The sequence below is a fragment of the Amphiura filiformis genome, chromosome 4, assembly GCF_039555335.1.
Source record: "Amphiura filiformis chromosome 4, Afil_fr2py, whole genome shotgun sequence".
NCBI lineage: Eukaryota > Metazoa > Echinodermata > Ophiuroidea > Amphilepidida > Amphiuridae > Amphiura > Amphiura filiformis.
The window spans coordinates 47,660,975-47,683,881 of NC_092631.1; the positions used below are offsets into that span (position 1 = coordinate 47,660,975).

General features: G+C 37.0%; 2 protein-coding genes across 2 annotated transcripts; both read right to left on the reverse strand.

The window, feature by feature from the left end:
- Positions 1-1,428, reverse strand: LOC140150233 (G-protein coupled receptor moody-like). The gene has a single exon (XM_072172238.1). It carries the CDS (start codon positions 1,165-1,167, stop codon positions 1-3), a length of 1,167 nt encoding a protein of 388 aa, XP_072028339.1. The 5' UTR covers positions 1,168-1,428.
- A 3,915-nt stretch (positions 1,429-5,343) lies between these two features.
- LOC140150974 (uncharacterized) lies at positions 5,344-22,871 on the reverse strand. Its single transcript, XM_072173149.1, has 7 exons — positions 22,683-22,871; positions 21,884-21,932; positions 18,081-18,268; positions 14,828-15,089; positions 13,677-14,044; positions 9,058-9,199; positions 5,344-8,289 (listed from the first exon to the last, which is right to left on the reverse strand). The coding sequence occupies exons 1-7, from the start codon at positions 22,788-22,790 to the stop codon at positions 8,012-8,014; spliced, it is 1,395 nt and encodes a 464-aa protein (XP_072029250.1). The 5' UTR covers positions 22,791-22,871; the 3' UTR covers positions 5,344-8,011.
- Positions 22,872-22,907: the final 36 nt, after the last annotated feature.

Below are 22,907 nucleotides of genomic sequence, written 5' to 3' on the forward strand. Positions count from 1 at the left end.
TTATGGGTTAGGATTGACTCTTCTCGAGGAGAATCTCTTCACGATACCTGTAGGTTCTGGTATATTTTTGTACCGACATTTGATCATCGCAATGAATACTACTTTAAAGTGGGGATGACGACGGGCATATATGACAGGGTTAAAAGTTGAATTGGCAAACACTAAAAGTACGCCGTAGAGATGATAAGAATCGCTTCCAGGAATAAATAAAATGATAGCATACGGTATGAAACAGAGAAAGAATATGGCGACAACGATGAATAGATTTTTGGTAACTTCGAGATCCATTTGATTGAATGCATTCTCCCGACTACGGGTTGCATGTCCTGAAGTAACTGGTTGGGAGGTCGAATCTGCAGTAGAACATGCTCCACGGCCTTGTCTCTCAAATCTAGCAGCGGGTCTAGCAGTTGCTCCAGATGTCGAAACTTGCATGTTTAAGCTGTTGAGTTCACGTCGTCTCTTCTTTTTAAAATGTTGTCTGACGTGTCGGTAAACCAGGATATAGCTGATGATAACCGTTACAAGGACTAACAGCGTAATCAAGACTTTGACTAGTAGAAGTGTTAGTTCGCTTTGAGGATGTTGTTCGAGTTCATTACAAAGAAATAATTTGTTGTTGTATCCAAACCCGATAAGTCTAATAAGTGACAGCAACAACAACAATAAGGATGGGATTACCCACGTGAAGATGACCATAAGTCCAATTTTGACAGGGGAATACACCTTTCGATACTTGTTATACGGTTTTGTGATGAGTATATATCTATTAAGTGATATCGCAGCGAGATTGAGAAGGCTCACTCCAATACAATCCAATACGATATACCCAGCAACGGTGCAGAGCCATGTTGCGTTTTGTAGAGGCCAACCATTTGGCCCAAGTAAAGCAACAACATTCCAAATTAATGATACACTCGTAAGTAAATCTGCAGTCGCAAGACTTACTACGAAGACATTAGGCGGTGTGTGCAGTTTTCGCGACAGTAAAACAGCAATGATTACCAAAGAGTTTCCTACAGATCCAAATATGAAAATAAGAAGGCATATCATTCCCACAACAATTCGCTGAGTGTAAGAATACAGACTCACAGCATTATCCAATTTCGAAGATGTTATTTCATTGTCTACTGACCATGCTTCAGTCGATGGTAGTTGATCACCCATATTTGAACCAGATATAATAGCAGCGAGAAAAGTTTTTCCTTAAAATAAGTGCAGAATCCTGATTGAAATGAATGCAACCGGAAGGAGGGATCTTCAGTTGTTGTTAAGTTGGTGTTGTCGTTACGTCCGCACTAGTTTGATAAAAACCTGTCTACGCGCAGATGTTACTTGCTAAGCCAGGATCAGCACATAAGCTCACATTGTTTGGTTTAGCATTTCATGTAAATTAAAAATATATCGCTCTATGAAGTACTCAATTCAAAATTATGTTGGTCCAATTAACAGTCGTACCACAATCGTAATGTACCGTTTGTTCCACTAAAGTTGGTATTTATTACAACACATCTAACATGACTAAAAATTTATTAGACAAAAAAAATAGTTTCTGGCGCGTTATCGATGTCCAATCTACATGCAGCCTTATAGCAACAAAAATGAATTTTTCCTTTGTTCAATTCGTATATTTACTTTATAATGCCAAACGGTTCCTCGCATATTAGTCAACCAGGGTGTAATTATTTTGCAACAGCAGCAACAACAACAGCGCAACAATAACGAAGTAATACTATTAACTGTACGTTATCTATTTTAATACTTGATTTTTTAATGCTCGTAGTGTGGGTGTAAGTAATGCATTACGCCGATTATTTCAGATTTGCTAGGGCAAGGAGTTTCCCGAAGGCTATTTCTTGTCAGCATTCATCACGAAATCTGTCTACTTTATTGTTTCTGTTTCTATTTATGCTATTAGCATTTTATTCGCGATACGCTCAGATTGGTTATATAATGTAACCATGATAAGTGCCTTATTTTAATACTAAATTAATGGCTGATAATTGAATACTAGCGAAGTCATGGCAGAATTTAGTCGGCCATGACTGGGTCCCCGGCGCACCAAACTGGTGTTGTGACTGCCCAATTGCGTGGATTAAAGCCGCTTAAAAATCGATGTTATGTTGTATTGTGTTGTAAACTTTCATCATTCTATTGTCTACGTGTAACACGGGTGATGAAATGCAGTTTACAATCGCCGCCAAGGACGCATCATTTCATATTTTAGATGGGATATACACTACGGGGACCAGCTATGACTGCCATTGAGGTATAGGAATGCGTGAAATAAGATTAGTCTATAGTCAATACACTGCATGAAGACTTATATACAAGTTGCATAAATAATAGATTCCTATGTTAGTTTATACGGATCACATTGTCCCTTAGTCCATTGTCTCGTGGACCTTGGATGTCAAGGCTGAGACATCACGATGAAAGATTCTCTAAACAAAATTCATAGGCTTAGGAACCGGAGGGGGTGGGCTTAGGCTCAGCCCCTCAATAATTTCGGTGCGGGGGCTGGAATACCTTTCAGCCCCCCCACCCAATAATACTAGATGAAGTTAAAAAAATTGTGCTAAAATATAGGCAAAATGGGTGTTTGTGACCTATATTTTCTGACTCCCAGGGGAAAGCCCCCTCGGGCACCCCCAGGGTGGCCCATCAAATATTTTTCTATTTTCACCTCCCCAATGTTGAAAATCTTTATAAGCCAATGTAATGCAACATTCATGGGTTAGGATTAATTCTTATTGAGGAGATTCTCTTTAGTAAACCCGTAGGTTCAGGTATGTTTTGATACTGACATTTGATCATCGCACTGAGAACTACTTTAAAGTGCGGATGACGACGGGCATATATGACAGGGTTAAAAGCTGAATTGGCAAACACTAAAAGTACGCCGTAGAGATGATAAGAATCGCTTCCAGGGATAAATAAAATAATGGCATACGGTATGAAACAGACAAAGAATATGGCAACAACGATGAATAGATTCTTGGTAACCTCGAGATCCATTTGATTGAACGAATTCTCGGTTGTGTGAGTTACCTGGTGGTGAGTTACCTGGTGTAATGTACCAGGATAACGGATCGAATCTCCTGCAGTAGAGCATGTATTCTGTTGTTGTGATTCGAATGCTGTTCCTGGTGTTGAAGTTTCCATGGTCATGTTGTTGACTTCACGTTGCCTCTTCTTTTTAAAATGTTGTCTGACGTGTCTTATCACAAGAGTGTAACTCACAACAACAGTTGCGAGTACCATCAACGTTGTTGAAGCTTTGATCAGTAGGAGTGCGAGTTCACCTCGAGGATGTCTTGCAAATTCATTACAAAGAAATAATTTCTTATTGTATCCAAAACCAATGGTTCCAGTAAGTGACAATAATAAGAATAAAAACGATGGAAAAACCCATGCACCAGTGACCATGAGTCCTAATTTTATAGGTGAATATATAGTTTGATAAATTTGATATGATTTTGTGATTAGTACATATCTATTAAGTGATATCGCAGCCAAAGAAAACAGGCTGACTCCAATGCAATCCAGTACGATATAACCAGCGACGGTGCAGAACCATGTTGCGTTATGTAGAGGCCAACTATCGGGCCCAAGTAAGGCAACAACATTCCAAATTAATGATACACTCGCAAGTAAATCTGCAGTCGCAAGACTTACTACGAAGACATTTGGCGGTGTGTGTAGTTTTCGTGACAGTAAAACAGCAATGATTACCAAAGAGTTTCCAACTGATCCAAATATACAAATAAATAAACATATCACTCCTACAATAATTCTCTCAACGTGCGAATACAAATATTCAGCATTTTCAAATGTCAAAGGATGAGAGGTTGTATCATTGTATGAAGACCATGACTCATTCCTTGCTACTCGAGCATACATTATTAAATTAGCGAGAAGTGCTTTCATGGCTTTCGGTAGAATTGGCGCGGTTTGAAATGGAATCGGACGACGAGCTACACGTAATCCTCACTAAGACTTGATGTTCATTGGATTGCCACTAGTTTTCTCGCACAAATATTCTTTTCTCATCTTTGCGCAAATGTGCAAGCTTACATAACTCTGGTACACACATTTCAATGCCGATCATTCGATGATGGGATCAGTTTTGGGCCAATAAAGTTATACTGCTGTTCCTGTGGTATGGTGGCTATTTACATTCAATTGTACTATGCTTTGTCGATGCAAATATCACGTTGGTCCAAAAAGCTTCACATCTTACCAAAATTGTGTGTTGTCTCTGGTCCTATGTAACTCTTACGCCTACACGTGAACAAAATATGATACCACAAAATGAGGCGTTCCTTTTGATGAAAACAACGAAGCGTTGGTAAGTCGAGCAGTTCATTCCTCATCTACATCAAAATGTTGGATACAGCTAGTTATTTTTATAATTTTCAGTAGGAACAAATATCTTTCGCATTATCTATAATGTAGATACATGAACGTCGTAAATAGCTGCAGTTTTGGTTAAGTTAGTCATACATGCTCCAGATAATGCGCGTTTACTTATAAAAACATTCGCCCTATAGTAATGCATCATCATTTGTATAAAATGCGGGAGGCTTTTACTTAAGTATTCATCATGTAATCTGTTTCTCATTTGCCGGTAGACTACAATAATATTGCTTGCTTTTAGCATTCTCCTCGTAATGCACTCATATTCTTAATAAATGGGCTCTAAATTATGAACGTATGATAGGCAATATAAAGTCTGCACAAAAAGTAACTCAGTTGTTATAAATACGCCTATAGATTCCGAACTAATAATTGTTTTAACAATATTTCAACATAGCGAGAAGGATGATTTATTTACACGCATTTTGATACCCCATTCGTCAAATGTCGTTCAATATTAACAACACAGTAGTGCTTTTACAGAAAAATACCCGAATTTAAAAGTTGCAGTTTACAGTGATCAATGGTTATAAATGCCAGCACTGAAAACCCGTAAAGCCCGCCATTATCTTCGCGCTTACTTCAAATCAATACAAATAACTGCAACCTTTAAATTGGGGTATTTTTCTTTTAAAACTTTTTATGTTGAAATATTGGGAAAACAATTATTAGTTCTGATTCTATAGGCGTATTTATAACAGCTGAGTTACTTTTTGTGCAGACTTTATAATTTGACATCGGGGCTCGTGCATTAGACGCATCAACATCTCAGTAAGCGTGTATTATTGTGTACAATTTCACTCCCAACAAGTGATACACATTTTATTAACCTATAAATATACAACGAGAAAATCTTCATCAGTTGAGTTCAGCATCTAAACAAGTGATTTATTAAAGAAATTTACAAAGTTATACAGAAATATCTGTGTTTTTTGAATATTTTATTTTTCATTTTACAGCCAACTAGTTGGCTATTTTCACTCATGGCATACGATTTTGTACACACAAGCACAAGGAAAGGTTATAATTGCCCTTTATTATGCAAATAATTAATCTTCATCTAGTACTGGTTTAGGGAACTATGCGGACGCTTTGATATTCTAATAGCCTAACCAGCTTTATTTGGAGAAGGTCAGCCTACATACATCAGTGAACATCAAAAGATATCCGTCCGTTTAAAACAGCAAGAATGCTGTGAAAAACAGAAAAACAAATATTCTGTGAAAAACGGACAAATCTGTAAAGAAACAGACAACACTGTAAAAAAATGGACAATGCTGATTCGTCGTATCCGGTCACATATAGTCCTACTAATGAGACATTTAAACCACAATACCCCCAAAGTATATATGTTAAAATTCTGATAAATGTTGCCAGAATAATGATTTGTTTTAAAAATTTTTAATGTTTTTTCCTTGTTAAATTTGTACACAGACTTATCTTTTGCTTTTTGATTTACTACAAGCCTATTTACATTATTTCCTATTAACTTACACAAGTGATCATGCTCAAATATAAATCTATAGAGTTTGGTCATTGGTAAGCACTATCAATTTTGTAGCTGTGATCAATATTTCTAGGCAAACATTCATAGCAAACATAGAAGACGCCTCTCATTTCTGTGCAATCTAAAAAAAATTCCTCGATCCCTTAAAAGTCTGATTGTAATTAAATTAAAATTATGCCTGTATAAGTGCTGTATTTGTGGCAAAATCCGACATTTTTAATTCATACGAACGAAATATTAATCGAACTCATACATGATACGTAACATTGCACGTATCCCAGCAAACACAAAAACGTTTTAAAAACGTTTTAAATAAGTTATATTTTGGATTTTGGTTTAGGTAAAAACGTTTTAAGAACATTAAAATGTCGGGTTATATAAAGGTCATGATAACGTTTTAAAACGTTTTGTATGAAAACACACTACAACAATATTTTTTAATGTTTTCAAAAAATGTTATTGTAAACTATTTTTACAAACATTTTTGCCAAATATTGTGTCAATACTTATGTAACATTATGATAAAATATTTGAACCCAGCAAAACACAGAAATGTTCTTAAAAGGTTTTTTCAAAACCTTTTAATAACATTTAAATGTCGGGTTAGATAGAGGTCATGAAAACGTTTTTAAAACGTTATTGAAAATATTTTGGGCACACATTTTTCGCAAAATATTTTTTCAACCCCAAAATAACATTCTGTTTAGAATGTTTTGTATCAAGTTTTCAAGAATGTTTTTGAAATGTTATTAAAACGTTTTTATACCCTTTATATAACCTGACATTTAAACGTTTTCTTCAAAACATTTTTGTTTGCTGAGCAGTAGATTATCAAAAAATGTTTTTTAAGGTTACGAAAACGTTTTATACTCTTAATATACCCTTTATATAACCCGACATTTAAACGTCTTCTGACAACCTTTTATACCCTTTTGCGAATGATGTCGAAAACGTTTTGAGTTTGCTGGGTACATGGCGTGGAAAAGAAATACAAATCTATTTTTATGGAAAAGTTACAATATGGCTTTACGATTATCATCATCGTGTACACAGTTGACTGTGACTGTGGGTATGTCGACACAATATCGCTATTATCATCATCGTGTACACAGTTGACTGTGACTGTGGGTATGTCGACACAATATCGCTATTATCATCATCGTGTACACAGTTGACTGTGACTGTGGGTATGTCGACACAATATCGCTATTATCATCATCGTGTACACAGTTGACTGTGACTGTGGGTATGTCGACACAATATCGCTATTATCATCATCGTGTACACAGTTGACTGTGACTGTGGGTATGTCGACACAATATCGCTATTATCATCATCGTGTACACAGTTGACTGTGACTGTGGGTATGTCGACACAATATCGCTATTATCATCATCGTGTACACAGTTGACTGTGACTGTGGGTATGTCGACACAATATCGCTATTATCATCATCGTGTACACAGTTGACTGTGACTGTGGGTATGTCGACACAATATCGCTATTATTATGTCACCTACACATGGATATTAAAGCCATATTATAACATTTCTTTAAAAATAGATTAGTATTAATTTTCAATAAAATATTAGCATTTACTGTCAGATATGTCCCCTTTTAATTTTGAGCCGAACAAGTGAGGTAAAGCAAAGAAAATCGGAATTTACAACTAGCGCCAATGCATGTCACGCCGGCGGTTGTAATATGGTACGACCCTCTGGGGTGTGGGGGTGTGTGGGGGTGTGTGGGGGTGTGTGTGTGTCCCGGACGCCGTGTACGTAGGGGTGTGTTGACATCGCATACGCGTTCGACTAATATTTCTATCGTAATAATAAAACGCTGATTCAGGCGGTTTATACAAAATCTCGGATTTTGACAAAACTACAGCACCCAAAGTCTTGATTTTTGCAGAGAATCTTTGTTTACTAAAGTACAGTACAATCGTGTAAAAACCTGAATTTAAAATTTTTTTGAGGGCGTTCTCCTCAGCAAATCATGGCTTTAACTAAATATTTCAATATTTTGTTGCCTGTCTTCTTTTCTGTATTGGACACAGTGATATTTATTTAAATGTATGATTACTCATTACTCATTAGCCGGTTTATAAGACACTGGGCGTATTTTCATTTCTGTACTCTTCAGCTGATATTGATCTCCATTGCTATCTTGCCAAGTGATGCCTCGGTTAGTAGTCTCGGAACCTTTGAGGTATTCTCCGTTCAAACCATATTGACTGCATGTAGGCCTACCATTATACCACCAAGCACCTCCAGTTGTCGCACAACCATCACTTGTATCCATAGTGGAGAAATGTTGGTAGCTGAGTTGATTACGCAGAGGATCCCCATACAAACGATCATCACCTATCAGCCAATGGGTGAGGAATGAAGGTAACAAAATAAATGTTATAAGTGCTTTCTTAAATAGATTTATATTTTATATACCGTAAAGATTTTCCTAATGGCGCACATTGGCTCCATTGCCTTACGGTAAAGTTAACGTACAAATAGAAAGCTCTCTTCTCTGAAAATCCAAACAAGAATTAGGGGTCCTTGATCTTATGGGAGGGAACTTTTATTTGTTCCTAAAATCCCAGTTATGTCGAGGGAGCCCATATGCACCATTATGTCCACCTTTACGGTATGTTATAGTGGTCTCGGTTTATTGGCCTGGCTTTTGGATCGTGTATGTATGGTCTCAGTGTTTTTGTTTTCGCAGATGAGATTAAAGGCACAGTTAGCGCGTGTCCTAAAGGACTAACCGTGTTAAACATCACACGAATACAATCAAGATCGGTAGGGGAAAACACATGTCACAAGTCATGCAATTGTCAAAATAATACGTATAATGCTGTAAGAATGCTGTGAAAAACACAAATATTCTGTGAAGGACAGACACTATTTTGTAAAAACGGACAATTTGTAAACAAATCCAGGACAATTCTGTAAAAACGGATAATTCTGTCAAAAATTCCTGCAGTTTTGCCGTTTTGTAAGAAGTGGATTCACAAATAAATAAGTAAAAACAAACAAGAAAGAAAGAACAAACGAACAACCAAGGAATCATGGTATAAACCTGACAATAGTCTTATTTTACCTTCTATTCAATTTTAGAACCAATAATTTTTTTACCTTGACATCCAAGTAGTTCCAAACGCATACTAATATGACTATTCCATTCAGTAGGTCGGATTCGAACGAAACGGGCTAGAATAGGCGAGTCGAACATGTTTGTGACAGGAGTATCCCGGTCATAATTGCCGATGAACTCCTCCTGTTTATACAATTAAAAATGTTAAACAAAGGCTAAGTTAAATCGGGGTAGGTGAGACTCCCTAGAATTGTGAAGTATTGATACGTCACTGTGGGTTGTTTGCCTCCAGATTGAGCATAGAACTTGGTCAGTTCCCTCGGATCGCGATGTCCAAACAGTAGAGGCGCATAGCGCCGACATCGAGGCGCGCCCCTGCCCAGTCAGAACTCGGATTGCTTGTGGTATGGTAGTAGTCAGACCTCATATAAATTACTTGTGCTATTGGGCAATGGCAGAGAGGCTCTATACTAGAGCTAGATTGAGCACTGCCGGTTGAAACTGTTTGTTGATTATGCAATAACTGATTCTAAAGGGCGTGCTTAAATTGATATAATTTCATTATAGAATTGATCAAGTTGAAATCATTATAAATACAAATTGGCTTCCAATACTTAATACGCAATTTTAAAGTTGAAATTTATCGGTTTCCATAATTAATTACAACCCCTCCATATTGCTGCCTCATATCTAAATCTGGGAATACAAAATTCTTTGTATTCAAAGTCATTAGTAAAATGAGTAGAGAGACCTTCACAACGGGAATCCATAATAAGCACCTCGCACATCGTCATCATCCCTATATCTTCGTGTCAAAAATTGCCGTGATAGTACAGCGAATCCTCTCGTTTTTCAACAGCTACGCATGGCGATTTTGTTCGAGATAGGCCGAGCGACTCAGGCTAAGCATACCATTTACACCATATGACTATCATATGAGATACCACAGAGTTTCTATATATATTCTACACATTACGATTTGTGCATGCTCTAGTACCCCATATGATGTTGCTATTACAAGAAAAATCGATTTGTTTTCAGGTAAAACCCAGGTTTTGTTTCCAGTACACTAACTTGAAATGCAATACACTAATTAGCGGCGACTGCTGTTTGCTGTGTATATATTTTACTGCATTTTATCCGTAAAGATTTTTAAATCGCCGTAAAAATTGTGATATGAAGAGCTTATTTCCAAACCGTGTTAAGTCCACAAGATTCACTTTGAAGAAAATCAGGAATTTTCTTTATGGCAATGAAAAAAAGTTTGATTTCTATAAAATTACAGTGAAGTGAAGGTGACATATATAGGACCATAAAAACATGTTAAGTTAAAATCTAGAGACTTTTAATTTTTTTAATGAATTAATTTGTTTTAAAAATAGCATGGACTTAACACGTTTTGACACAAAACGCAATTTCTGGCATGGACTTAACACATTTTGACACAAAACAAAGTATCTGTAACACAGAACTAGCCATATTTTTCTCAAACTAGTCTTAAAAGATAACAAATTTATTACAAACATACATATAAAACACAATTTTGCCACAAAACACCTTGCATCTTGAACCCCTTCCTCCCGTCCATTTTTTACCAAAATTTGACATTTAAAATCGTTCAAAATTCAAAACTTAGTTGTATTGCATTTCTCAGAATTGAATAAACATCATTTCACTGACAATAAGTGATGACCTGAAATATCCACTTGTTTTATCACATTATCACCATTTTCCCCTCCCCCATGCTGCCACCCTAATCTCATATTGACAGTCGTAAGTTTTTTACATCTTTAACTTTAAAAGTAATACCTTGAATTTAGTAGCACATTTTGATAATCATACACAATAATGATATCAAAAACTAACTCCAGTACCACCATCCTCTAACATTAATTATTCTACCATCACAACCTCTCCCTCTCCCCCTTCCCACCCTGTTCATGTCTTTCTGGAGGTATCTATCGAATATTTAAGAAATCCCATACAAACTAGGCCTACTAATATTTAAAAAACACCCAAAAAACAACAACTTTTTATGCAGACCAAATTCAGGTATACTAGTCTCAGGACCAAACAAGAACGAAGACGCAAAGCAAGGCAGTGTTATCAATCATGCAGAACTTTGGCGATAAACTATTGGAAGCCCTATGCCGTGCTACTTGCCTACAAGCTGCCCACAAGGGCAGTGTTCGTGGACTTACTGGATTGGACTTAACACGTTTTGGAAAAAAATCGATACTTTGTGTGTCAATATTTCGGAACTTGACTAATTTTGGATAAAAACACACACATTGCTGGATAGCCCTAGTTACTCACTACCCATTTTCATCAAAATCTCAATTTTGAAGGTGGGTGGACTTAACACGGTTTGGAAATAAGCTCTTCATATATTTAATTTTGAGAATTACAATTATATTTTAAAGGAACACGTTTAGCCCATTCAGTTAAGATCCAGGTGCTTGTATAGAATATTCAATCACAAGTCCTACAACACAATGCATATGTAAACTTTCTTTATCTGTGTCAATAATAGAATATTGATTTCAACGGAGTAGGGAGCTGTATGGAAAAAAATATTTATAATATAGTGTTGACACTGTGCCTCGCATTACCGCGAATTCACATTCACCAGCATTTTAATCCTCTCACTTTCATCGGGTCGTTTCTACTGGGCTGTAAATGCAGGGTAACGATTCACTATTCATCCCGGCTCATGTAATATACTGCGCCAATAGAGTATCCTTGCACATGGAAAAATAATCACAATTTTAAAACTAAACAATATTGGGGTAAATTTGTTTTTTTAATAGATGCACTATCTAATCCTGCAGATTATGACACCATATTGAATCCAATGTGACCTCAAGAAGTAAAGTTACAAGCAATTGAATAGACGAAGGTCCAGTTTTAAAAGTGACAAACTGGCCTATACAAGGCGCAAAAAGATTCCAACAAGCGAAACAAAGAGACAACACAGTTTCTTCAATGAACCGTTATTTAAAGCAGCTTTTATTTCAGTTTTTGATTCTCTGTACTTTTCACAACTTTTATTTTATTTGTCAGTTCTTTTTTCAGTTTTCTTTTGTTCCTTTTGTTTTAAATTAAAGCCAAACGCATAAATTAGCCATTCACCACTCTCAAACCAGATGTCTAGTCTGTGGAGTTTTGAATAGGCCAGTTTGTCACTTTTAAAACTGGACCTTCGTCTAATTAAATGTTTGTAACTTTGCTTCTTGAAGTCACATTGGATTCATTGTGGTGTCATAATGTGCAGGATTAGATAATGCATTTATTAAAAAAACAAATTTACCCCAATATTGTTCAGTTTGGAAGTTGTGATTATTTTTCCAAGTGTAAGGATACTTTATTGGCGCAGTATAGTTGGGAAGGCGGAAGTCCAGAAAATATTTTTCATGACCTTTATGGTTATGACAGCTTCTGCTGTATTGCAGTAGGCTATTAACTTCCTGTGTCACCTACCAAATCTTCACCTGCACTGTTTCTACTGAGTAAGAATGTTATGACCGTGTATTCACCACTATTGTGGTGACAGTTGGTCGTGAGGTTTACTCGCATCACCATTGACCATTCATACATAACAAACGACAGGGTTTCAACGGCTACGCCGGTGGATTGAAACAGATACCAGTGGGCACGCGCGTATTTTTTTTTTTTTGGGGGGGTTGTTGGGGCGCCAGCCCCCGGGGTTAAAGTAGGGGCGGCCAAAACGAAGGGGCGGCGGAAGAAGAAGGGGCGGCAAAAAGAAGGGCGGCGGTAGTAGAAGGGGCGGCAAAAAGAACTAGTAAAGAAAAAAGGGTGGACAATTGTTTGATAAGTATAACAAATTTTGAAAAAATTGTACTATACATCAAAATGTGTTGCTTTTAGGGCGCTAGCGCTTATAATGCTTTTTTTTTGCTCTTCACTTTTTCAAACGACCGAAAAGAAATTGGGTCAACCTTTTCGGGCTGTTGAGGAAGGGGCGGCAAAATTGAATTTCCTTCGGCCCCCCGGGGTAGGAGCGGCCACGGTACGCCACTGGTGGGAGTCATTGTGACTGGATGAGGGGTCACTAAGAGCTACTAAGAGTGGTCTAGTTGGTTGAATGGTCAGTTCCCGGATCAGTTATGGCTGGGTTACAGTTTCATAAAGAAGTCTGTTCCATTCGGTGGGGGTGATTTGGATCGATGGAAAGTTAATGCTCTGCGTGCTAGCCATGAGCTTCAACATAAAAAGTCCAAGTTTTGAGATATTTTCTCAAAATATCAAGAGCTATCTAAAGAACCACTGAACCAATACTAGGCTTGTTTGTACTCATTTTAATGCATTTTTCATGTTGATTCCAAATATGGTAATGAAAATTTACAATTCTGAAATTTTGAATTCTTTTTAAAAACTTGTCGTCTGCAGTTGACACCCGCGTGGAGAGAGTTAAAGTTGACAAATGTTTTTGTGCCGATCTGAATTCATCAGGACTGATGACGAAAGTTTGACAGTTTTTTTTTCAATATTTGCTTGTTATGGATTCCCGTAGTAACGGCCTCTTTACACATTTATAACAATGGCCTTGAAAATAAATATTTTGGGAAATTAATATTAGTAACTGATTTTAAGCCATTTGATTACAGAGTAACATGAAGAAATAATAACTAGATCTCACGTCTTGACCATTGTCATCCGTAACAAATTTCCAATGAGTGCCATCATTGCTGTACTGCACTTTGTATTTGGTAATATATTGATTGTAGGGGTCTCTGCCCATTGACGACGATCGGCCTTGCGTTATTATTCCACCTAACATCTGTGAGTCATTCAAAGACACCTGTATCCACTGATTGATGTTATTAGTAGCAGCACACCAAGACCCTGCATATATGGGCCAATTACCTGGTCGATTTAGTCGTGCATTTGCAACTTGGACACTTTGTGAAGGCCAAGTGGAAGAAGCAGTTATTTGACTATCTTTAATTCGGCCGTCTTCCATTCCAAGTTTGCTATTACAAACATCTAAATGAGTGTGTGAAGTTGCTGGAAAGAAAGCAAAAAAAAAAAAGATGATATGATTCTTACATAACAATGGTGCCGAACAAGAACAACAAGAAAAACAATAAGGACAAAAACGACAGCACCAAACAAAACAGAAACAAAAATGCATGGTATGCAGAAAGGTAATTATTCGCTGTAGACGCAGTAATATGCAGAATTAACTATCATCGCAATGGGTTTACATTATTTTTCAATGTATTGCCCTGCACTATAATCAGGCCGCACTCATCACCTGTGTATGTGTAAAATTTGCCGTAGAAGTGATGATTTAACATGATTAACTACCATAGCAATTGGTTCAGGGCAATCTTTCTTTTCAAATCTTTATACAGGCCTTTCGGTGCAAGGGAAATTACAATGGACTCGGCATAATGCGAAATAAATTTCTATAGAATTACAATTCCGGTCTCTATCTCTGTTCTTTGACAGCGTAACGACTAGTGCAGGGCAATACATTCAAACATAGTGTAAACCCATTGCTATGGTAATTAATCCTGTTACATTACTACTTCTTCAGCGAATTTGTTGCCTCCTAAAATCACTTCTACTACCGTATTAGCTCGTATCGGGTGACTCCCCAAAAGGACTCCGAAAGGTATTAACATGGGTATTAGTCATTGTGCGCCATTATTCGTGATTCCTTTTCTCCGATGAAGGCACCAGCCGAAATGCCCGTACCGTATACTACAATGTAATGAACAAAACTCTATACACCCCGGGAGATGATATGTATCAACATAGTGAAAACTTGGAAAAGAGACTCACGAGATTGTCCTGAAGATTCAATAAAGAGTATGTATTTCGAACTTTGATCTCCCAGGCGAAAATGGTGGTAATCAGGAGTCATAATTTGACTTCCATTCCATAGCTCCAGTTCAATTTGCAGCTCATAGAGCTTCTGGTTAGTGATAGTATGAATGTTGTCATTTCCTAGCCAAAACTCGCTCCCAGCGTAGCCAAATCCTGTCTTATAATCCGCCCAAGTACCGTTGAAATCAACAGAGCCGTCTTCACGCCGTTGAATAACCTAAAAACAACACAACAAGGATTTTTATGAACATGCGATGCCTCCTCACATGTCCAACTTTTTTGGCTGGACAGCAGAGACAATTAATGTGCCAAATAATGATGCGAATGTTGGTTACTCCCTTTCAAAGTATTACACGAATTTGGTATACTCACAGTCAAATAGGTACATGTAAATATTAGAATCACATGGATATTTAATATTGGAGTAGTAAAGCACTACAATTCAGCCGCTGAGTGATATAATCGAAGACCGAATTAAAAAGCCTAGATTGCGTATGACATCCTGTCAACCAGACCAAAATTCCGTACCTGACGTCAGACGCAAACTAGTCTTTTTACAGGGGAAAGAAGAATTACGCATCGCACACTAAACATGAATTTACAAATGGAAACATAACATGCATAGGCAGATATACCAGAGAAAAAACTCCAGACATACCTGCCTGTGCGGGGACTTGAACCCCAGACCTCTCGCTTGTCGGGCGAGCGCTCTTACCACTGAGCTACACAGACTGTCCCTGATAAACAGGACTCAAGTCTGGTACTTATAGATATGAGCAGTCAAGGGTGAACAGTACAAACAACACATTACATACCAGTGTACGAGATCAATTAATGATGCATTCAAACATTACAACTAGCGCACGAGATCTAAGTACCAGACTTGAGTCCTGTTTATCAGGGACAGTCTGTGTAGCTCAGTGGTAAGAGCGCTCGCCCGACAAGCGAGATGTCTGGGGTTCAAGTCCCCGCACAGGCAGGTATGTCCAGAGTTTTTTCTCTGGTATATCTGCCTATGCATGTTATGTTTCCATTTGTAAATTCATGTTTTAATGTGCTAGTGTGCGATCTGTAATTCTTCTTTCCCCTGTATATATATTTGATATATTAAGAATAACGATTAAGCATCATTAATTTGATCTCGTGCACTAGTTGTAATGTTTGAATGTTTCTATGTTCCAGTGTATGATGCGTAAGCCTCTTCCTCTGTTTGTAGTCTTTTTAGTTCGGTCTTCAATTATAGAAGATTCTGAATTACGCCACAAGTGCGCAGTTTCCCGCCAAAAGGAATATATTAATCTTTTTAATAAGCTGGTCTCTGGTTAATACAGTTCTATTAATGTAAGTTGAGCAGTTGAATTGTTCCTAAATAAAGGATTTTGGAAACGGTCAACTTAAAGACCCATTCAGTGATCCCAGCGCAGGTGTACAAAAATTCATTCAAATTGTCATTTGGTATTTTTGACATGGAAAAGTTGGCAAAAACGAAGAAAACGGCAGTATTGTCGAATTTGAAGCCCCATTTAAATACATGTAGCTAATTTACATACAGTATATGAATTACATATGACATGTAAATGCTTTATTTTGTCTTAAATACATGGCTTTCGGCTGAGCCAATAGCAGGCTATGTTAGCACATCTATGATAATGACAAGGTAACCAAAAATCTGAATTTTGATGATTTTTACGATCATCCGGATGAGCAAAGCACTGAATGGGCCTTCGCAGGACAAAGTTGTAACTGCCTATTAGGACAAAGGTTTGTTTGCCTTTTCCCCACTGAACCCTCAGAACCCAAACACCCAGAAATTACCTGCCTTACACAATGTAAATAAACCAAATAAGTGACATAACCACTCTCAGTCTTCATTTAAGCCATTATGATGCATTCTCCTATCGGGTGAGCTGTTTACAATACAATTATTAAAACATAGAAGCGCATATTTAATATTCAGATCATTTTGCAATCTAGAAATAAACCACGACTAGCATTGTGATTGTCTCACATGTCTAAAAAACATCAACCGACCGACACTCTTTTTTAAACCTTGAAAGGGCAAACAAACCTTTTTCGACCTAACGTCTAGGACTAATGAGCGAAACGATCAGCAACAAGTAGAACAAGACTTTGAGAATAATCAATGTTTCATGACCTCTTGTAATATAGGTCTGTGTTTTGAGTCATGATTTACATGCAAAACATTATTCCAATCATACTGTACTTCATAATATATAAGTAATTCGTTTATTTTGAATTATAGAATGTTAATTATGTATCTTTATGTGAATTTGGAAGAGGTGATTCCGGCCTTCGGTCTTGCCAGATCGTAAGAGTTGTGTATAGAGCCTCTGTGGTATACAGGCGGCGAGTGGCATGATAGAGCCGGCAACTTGCGAAACCGCCCGGCCGTATGGCATTTTCCATATACTCGGTTAGTTTTGTGGGGTTCATTATCGAACCCCAACGGTTTTAGCTTGTTTATATATTATTTATTAACAGAGGCCTATTTGTTTGTGACATTTCAAGCGTTTTAAAAATTCAAAATAATCCCATTCAATTACACGGTTGGCGATGAAAATTTACTGAATTTAGAGAATGCACGGCGACCACCACCTGGTGGTATACATGGTAGCATTCCAGAGTTCGTGGACACATCCCGTACAATGTTTTGATAAACCATGATAACACCTGGGTTATTTCCGTGATATGAGTAGCAAGAACATAATATATCATATTTGATTGTGTTGTTTGACTTTGTACTAGTCTAACTAGCGTTTGAATAAAAACTTTATTTTAATGTGGGATCATTTTATCATCACCAAACAAGGTATTGAATATTGAATTAGTGTGAGCAGCGTGGCACACTGGTTAAGGTCTTTGCCTTTGGTGCAAGAGGTCCCGGGTTCAATTCCCCGCAGGACCAAATAAAATTAATTCCGCTCTCCCCGTGGCTCATCTGGTAATGGCGGGGCAGATGACCCATGACAAAAGACCTCGTTACAGTCGGTTCCGATCAGGGTGATAAGTCCGATTGTTGGATACACTTGACTGTTCTGCAAAAATTCCCCGACCAGCTATCTACGGCGACCCCCTTCGTTCACCAGGTCACTTGTGCCTGACCGAAGTTTCGTCAGCTTTATCTCCTAGAGTTCAGCTGTTAATGCCTAGATATGCGCGACATAAAAAAAAGAAGAATATAACCTACCGTCCAGCCACCACCCAGTGTATCCATATCACACCAAACCTCGACTGGAACATCTGACACACCAAAACTGGAGGGGAAAATATTATACCGTCCACTCTTTGTAAAACCTAGCTCTTTGATATCGGAACAATCTGACGGATTAGATGACAGGTTCACTGTAGATGACTGCGACGAAGAATCTCGGTTATCTACGTATTTTAGGAGAAAAGGACAGAAGATTCAATTTCAGTTCATACAGATGGATGGTCATTGGCTCAGATAAAACTTTATATCGGTATTTTTTTGAGTTACAAGCTTTTACAAACTTTATCCCCGTCCCGTATATGACTCTCTTTGTAATGGGGTGTTGCAAAGAAATGCAAATTTCATTTTAGTAAACTGGCCTCAAAAAGAAACTTATAATTTTTCCCAAGGTCATATCTTAAAATCCTGTCCATAAAAATGAACAAAAATTACACACAGCATTACTTCAATACTCTACTCTAAACACATGTCAGTAACCAAGCAGTTGTCCAACTGACACAACAGTAAAATGCACTGACAAGGAACCGCTTCCGGGACCACATTCACAGGCAAATAATTGGAACCCAGCAAAAGAAATATGTGAGAATGCGTTTATTTCCAAGTGGAATAGTGTGGAACGGGGCTGCTTCTGCTTTTCGAACACTTCCTTCAAGAAACAGGTCTTTTTCCACACTATTCCATTTACTCACAGATTTCTTGTGTTGGGTGCCAATTATTGGGCTGTGAATGTGGTCCAGGAAGCTGTTCCATGTCAGTGCATTTTGCTGTTGTATCAGTTGGACAACTGTTTAGTCACTGAACAGTGTTTAGAATAGAGTATTGAAGTAATCCTGTGTTCAATTTTTGTTCATTTTTATGGACAGGAATTTAAGATATGACCTTGTGAAAAATTATAAGTTTCTTTTTGAGGCCAGTTTAGTTTCGTGCTCATTTTGCCCAAAATTCGTGAATCAATGGAAAACACCTCAAAGAAACTACATGCACGTCCTTAAAATACTCATTTTGTTCACATTTCAAATCAGTGCCCGTCTAATCGTTAGTATTCACATACCCCGGAAAGCCAGGTCGCGCATTACGTCCTATTGTTGAACTGTATATAAAACTTAACTTCTTTCATGTCTCAAACCTATTTCACCGATGAGTGAGCAGAAAAGAAAATATTAGATTTACATTAAAGGGCATATATGAGTGAAGTTTAACTCTATTGAAAGAAAATAAGTATTACATTACAAGTTTTTCCTGAAAAAAAGATGATATGATGTTGACCGAGCAATTAGCAATATCCTTTAACAATAGTGGAATTATTGGTTTGCGTATACTACTATGGAGTAACGATTAAAATGGAGTGGACCTGACTTTTTTGCGGTCGATTCATAATACGACGCGCCACCAGCGGTAGCTGGGGAGAGGCCAAAATACGCAGTGCATCATGGGAAAATGTCAACATCTAAAGCCTGCGTAATTCGAATACAACACAGGAACATGTCATTGTGTGTTTTAAAAAATGTAATGTCAATATAATTATGTTACACGAGAATGTACACTAAACAGGAGTTTACAATAATTGAAGTATAGATCCATTTTCGATCCATTGTATCACACGGAATCCTTCGTGGAGCTGTTTTCAGCATTATTATCACAAATCCAATGGTGGCTAGGAAGGCGATGTCGACCTCGGAGGTCAAAAATTGGACTAACAAGAGCAACCGCACACCGACATCGCCTGGTACATAATTACATTATACAGCAGAGAAACCCGGGATCGATACATGTGTATGTGCTATGCACAATTTGATATTCAGACGAAATATGTTTGGATACCGGGGTAGAAAAATGATGAATATCTCCCGTAATTTTTTGATTCTAAAGAAGCCAATATCAAGGCTTGCACTTGAATATATGTGTTGAAAGAATATGATAGTCGTTAGTTTGCGTATTGAGAAAGAACCGTGCGTTTTGAACCCAAAAACTGACAAAAATTCTGATCTTATATATGCGTCTCAAAACTATTAAACAGATCGGAACAAAATGGCCATGCGTGGCTGTGGATTCAACATACCATCATGGCGATTTCTGCCATGACACTGTGAACCGTTGGCGGTGCATTGTATTGTGAATCGCGAGAATTTGTGCCCTACTATGCCCCGTATAGCATTAAATACCTGTATTATAGCTTATTATAGACATACCCTCCCTTTGAAAAATCGTTAAGGAACGCAAAAGTGCATGGTATAAGGAGCAAAATAATGTGTACAATTCATAATGTCAAATATTTTCTATAGAAAATTAACGGACTGGCCCTGAATAGGCAAATATCTGAATTTCACTGCAATCTATTGAAAAATAATATGCCATTTGTTGACAGGGTATGACAGGGAAATCCCCGGAATTTTTCTCTGCATTATTTTTTTCAAAGGTTCCATGGGTACTTAATTCATAAGAAGAAACTTGAATAGTTTCCTTTGTATTTTTGCAGATTCAATGACACGTGAATTCTGTATATCTAACAATTAAGTTCATTACAGGTATAAGATATAATACTATTAAATTTAGTTACGATAATAAAAATATAGAATTACTTCCTCCTCAGTCATCAAAGTGTCAAAATTCATAACCATAGATATTTTGAAATATCCAAAATAACAGTTTTTGCAAGTATAGCATTGAAGAGATAAGAAGGTGGACACAATATGACCGAACATGACCACAATAGATGTTTAACCATGACACTTTTCCATTAAGTTTATACGAGGTATTGTTGGTCGAAACAGCCAAAAAATAAAAAAACCGATTTTCATTATCTGAATCAATATATTATTGAAGAATAGCACTTTGGTGTTTTGCAAAAGTTCATTCTACATATCATATACTTTGAAAACTTGATTAATTTAGTTATGTACGTTTTACAAAAGTGTTGTTGTTTCAGCCCTCTTTACAACATAACTCAAGAACCACAGGACCTACAAAAGTATATCTGTAATATTTGAATTCTTCTACACGCGCGCTATGAATTGAGCAATGCAATTTTTGCTAAAGCTCACTACCATTCGCAAGATGCTGTGAACTACATTTTTTTGCTGCTTCGACCAACAATACATCGTATACCCTTAAAACGCATTTAATGGTTAAAGCTTTCTCGTGACATTATTCGTCAAGTTTTACTCCTGTGTGACCAATTACTTGCAAAATGTGCATTTAAAAAGGACCTATATAATGGCTATACAGGATGTTCCAGAAAAACATACCGGATGAATAAATTTAGACACAAGTCGAGAAATTGGCATTAGAATAAAAAAAAATCTCAAAAGCAACACGTAGCTCATTTTATTGTGTATCATATAGACACGTTCGGTTGAAGAAATGAGCGATTACATAATGCGCGCAACAATCATGACAATGCAATTCATTCCAGCAGGAACTTTTTTCACACTCGCTCACCCCTTCCTAAAGTTTGTGCATCTCATTAAATTTAGTCCTCTTATCTATTTCATAATCCGACGGTGTTAACAACTTGAACATAGCTTTTGATTTACATGCACATTGATACACAGTGGTTGAATTATAAGAAACTTAACATGATCTTTCTTTCAAACTGAATCGCCCATTTCTTCGCAATCAGTGGCAACCAGTCAACCAATTCAAGTAAACTTAGCAGAATAAGATAGTTTACATGCCGTTTTGATTTTTAAATTTTGGATTCTGATACCTATTTCTCAACTTATATCCAAATTCATTCACCAGGTATTTCTTTATGGGATACCCTGTATTACATTACTTGCCATTTTCATGACAGCTACATATCAAATCAAAGAGCTTCTCCGCAGTAGTCTGGAGAAAAAACAACAACGACGGTAAAATGAAATGTTAGATTCTTTTTTCACCTCCCCTTCCCTCCCTTTCCCCTGACCCTTTCCTTTTGAAATCCAAATCAGAATTGCTAACAAAAAACTCGTGAGATTACCGTTATAATAGCTTTCTCTTAAAAGGAAAAACATAACGATATTGGTATGAACAGTAACGTGGTACGTTTCCTATTTTGACATCGGTCTGGTAACTGATAACAATTTACGTTAATACTGCAGTGTAGATTTACGTTACTGTTTTATATGATGCTTATATACCTATAAACTGATTAAAGCAATTTCCAAATTCGTCGTTTCAATATATTTCATTTATATGAAATATAGTAGTATTCTTTTAACTTAATACTTAATAGGCCATTACGATAGATTTAGGGATTTAGCCCTTTATACCAGTTATGAAATATAAACATCTCTTGAAAATAAGCTCTTCTGTAAAAATATATACCTTGCAAAAATGTTGTATTTCGGTGTAACTTTCTTATGATCTGTGTCCAATTAATTTTGAAGACAAATAATTGTTTTGAGGACAGAAAACACCGTCAATGGTGAATACCTCAAAATGTCAACGTTTTTACAGAAAAAAGTGGACCTCCAAACCCCCTTGGCAATTGGCTAAGGCTCTGTGTACTATGCTATAGCTTACTATTAATAGAAGGTTGAAGGTGCACTTAACGCAAATATATTTTTCTAAAGAATTTCTGGAATAAATACTCACCAAAAGACCGTCTGTAACTTCCACGCCACTTTGATTTGACGTCTCTTCATGTCCAGTAGTTGCGTATATCGAGCAAAAAAGTAGTAGAATCAATCCCGTTGTGATCATTGTGAACAGAAAGCATTAGCAATGTGTGTACAATATACAAATAGGCAATACCGTTTGCATTTGTTGTCATTAATGAATGCGCCTTCCAAAAACACGTTCAACCATTTTAAAGGGAAA

Bases quoted from the DNA above. Each gene is read 5' to 3' on its own strand.
- LOC140150233 (XM_072172238.1), bottom strand. From the start codon at position 1,167: ATGGGTGATCAACTACCATCGACTGAAGCATGGTCAGTAGACAATGAA.
- LOC140150974 (XM_072173149.1), bottom strand. From the start codon at position 22,790: ATGATCACAACGGGATTGATTCTACTACTTTTTTGCTCGATATACGCA. The intron at 14,045-14,827 runs GTGAGTCTCTTT...CTTTCTTTCCAG, and splicing joins TGAATCTTCAGGACAATCTC to CAACTTCACACACTCATTTA. The intron at 8,290-9,057 runs GTAAAAAAATTA...ATTGGCTGATAG, and splicing joins GGAACTACTTGGATGTCAAG to GTGATGATCGTTTGTATGGG.